The 2993-nt window shown below is 33.3% G+C and overlaps 1 protein-coding gene across 1 annotated transcript; it reads right to left on the bottom strand.

Annotated features, from left to right (window-relative positions):
- Positions 1 to 1513: 1513 nt before the first annotated feature.
- LOC121218256 (E3 ubiquitin ligase BIG BROTHER-related) lies at positions 1514 to 2328 on the bottom strand. The gene has a single exon (XM_041095158.1). The coding sequence runs from the start codon at positions 2265 to 2267 to the stop codon at positions 1638 to 1640; it is 630 nt and encodes a 209-aa protein (XP_040951092.1). The 5' UTR covers positions 2268 to 2328; the 3' UTR covers positions 1514 to 1637.
- Positions 2329 to 2993: the final 665 nt, after the last annotated feature.

Below are 2993 nucleotides of genomic sequence, written 5' to 3' on the forward strand. Positions count from 1 at the left end.
TTTAACTCCCTATTCTCACTCAAATCTCTAAATTTCAAATTTTTCATAATTTAGTCCCTATTACACAAAATTTACTATTTGTTCTACAATTTAATACTTTTTTTCATTTCTAACTTAAAAATCTATCAATTTAGTCCCTAATACTAAAATTATTCAACATTAACAACATCTAAAAACTCAATAATTTCTAAAATTTTGACATGGGTCTGGTAGTATTTAATACCGAGATTTCAAAAACATAAAAATTACAAGAAAAGGGGACTAAATTGACTAACCAATTGAGCTTGAAACTCTGAAACCCTTAGCTTTGGTCTTTCTCCTTTTCTTTCCTTTTTCATTTTTCTTCCCTTCTGTTTCGTTTGTTCTTTCTTTCTTTTCTATTTCTTTTTCTTTGATATATATATTAACTTAAAATTTTATAATAATATACACTTATGTTGCCTCATTTATGAGCAATGGCATAATTGCTTCTTTAGCCCTTTTAGTTTTTCTTTAATCTATAGTTCAACTTTCACCCTTTATACAATTTAGTCATTTTACCTAATTACTCTAATTAATTCATGGAAATTCATCTAACCAAAACTTAATTAACCATACAACTAACTTCGTAAATATTTATTAATATTTACGAGTCTAATTTAAGAAAACGAAGTCTCGAAAATGTATTTTCTGACACCCGTGACTATCGGGTTGTTACAATGTGTCCCCTGTATCTTTTAAGAATGCAAGTCAGTATGCTCACACGGCTTGGCACATAGGTGTGTGACTTGGCCGTGTGACCCAAGTCAGAAAGTTACACGGGTATGGGCACGGGCTGAACACAGCCATGTGTCCCTATTTTGAATGTCCACACTGCCTGAGACACGAGCGTGTCTCCTGATCGTGTGAGTCACATTGCCATGTGACCCCTGCAGTGTTGAAAATTTTAAATATTTCCGATTTAGTTCTGATTTGTTTCTAATATGTATTTTGGGTCTTGAGGACTCATTTAAGGGACAATATTTATGATTTTTGATTGGTTTTATTATGAATATTGATATGTAATGAAACGTTTGAAATTTCTATCTGATTGATCCGTAAACCCTGATAATGCTCAGTAATCTTGTTCCGACAACAGATACGAGTTAGGGGTGTTACATAGTTTCCCAAATAAGGTTTTTTTTTTCTTCAGAATATATCTAAAAATTAGTCAAGTAAAATGGTATCTTATATTCATATTTGAATACTTTGGAACATGGGTGGAGCCAGGGGTGACAAGGCCCCGGTCCCTTACAATAGAAAAATTTTCATTTAAGTCCTTTTATAATTTATAAAATTTTAAATTAGTAATGATAAAATTATACTTTGGTCCCAAAAATGATAAATTTGATTTAATCCCTTAAAAATTATAAAGATATAAGCTATTAAAATGATGAAATTGTATTTTTATTATCGTAAATATATATAATTTAATTCCAACCAAAAAAGTTTCTGACTTCGCCTAGAACATGAATATTTCTATTAAAAATGACGCTGCATGAATTTTTTTTCCATTTTATTCACAATGAAATAGAATTGTACAATAGAATTGTTGAATCATAAGAATTTGCAGAGCCAATCATATATATGTATTTAAAAAGATCTAAACAGTCCTAGCATTAATTCTTGGGGGATGAAATTTCAGTGCTGCAAATGGGGCAAATCTTCTTAACTTGAAGCCATTTAGTTATGCACTCCGAGTGATATGGATGTTCACAATTCGGAAGAGCAACTACTCCTTCCCCTTCTTCGTATTCGACTTGACAAATTACGCACCGATCGATCCCAGTTTTACACTCATCGGATCGGAAATTACATCGAACCAAACACGATGAAATTTCGTTTGGGGATAGTCCTCTTTTCTCCACTCCTATAATCTCTCCTAAAGCAATTAACTCTTCGTAAGATAAATCGTCTGGATCTATCCCATCATCATCATCATCATCATCATCATCTTCGAAGTCATCGTCCTCCATATCTTCATCATCGTTGCTACCTTGGCCTTCAAGGAACTCTAGGTCACCTCCGGCTTCGAGGCCTTCGAAATATTCGTAATCATTAACATTGCCTTCCTCATAGGATGACTCGCTATTGTACTCTTCGCTGTCCTCACTTTCGATGCTCTCAAGCATCGAGAATGCCCTTTCTTGTTCTTGCAATGCCACCGCCATAGCGAAATCCGAATTGACTTGATCGAGTTGGGTGAAAGGTACCCCCTTTGATGATTGTTTTGCATCCTCGTTTTCCATAGGAAGACTGAATGCAATCTTAAATTCCAAACTAAGTTGAAATGGCAGATCCAATCCATAGGAATACGTACATATATATAATATATAATATATAATAATGTTTTAATTTTTCTTTAGGGAAAGGCAACTTCCATTGGAAGCGATGGGAAGTCCAAATATGTTATATTATTTGATTCTTCTTATACTTTGAACGTCGTACTTTGCCTCAAATTTAGCTTTCTTTCAGGAGAGGGCAGCTTTATTTTATGCAAAGCAATCCTATATCATATTTCCTAAGTCACCACACACCCACACCCACACACACACACACATATATATATATATATGGGTAAACTACACAATTAGTTACTAAACTATGTATAAGTTTTTGTTTTGACCACTGAATTATTTAAAAGTTTTCATTCAAGTCACTGGACTGTTAAAATCAATACTATATAACTTTCTTTGTTTGCACTGTTTGTGCCAATTAAAAACTCTCTTTCCTCTTTCCTTCTACAATTAAGTTTTTTTTCATTGAATAGCTTTGGACGCCACAAGTCTATTAACCAAAATTCAAACAATTTTTTCCCCAATCTTTGACACTGACTGTCAAATCGATTCGGATCTAACGTTTATTCTTCTACTTATTAATGGGTATTGATCCACCGTACCGGTCGTCGAATCGTCGCTTGAAGCTCGCCGACGAAATTAAAAAAAAAAAACCTTAACAGCCTAACAACTTAAATA

Source organism: Gossypium hirsutum, chromosome D06 (genome assembly GCF_007990345.1).
Source record: "Gossypium hirsutum isolate 1008001.06 chromosome D06, Gossypium_hirsutum_v2.1, whole genome shotgun sequence".
Classification (NCBI taxonomy): Eukaryota; Viridiplantae; Streptophyta; class Magnoliopsida; order Malvales; family Malvaceae; genus Gossypium; species Gossypium hirsutum.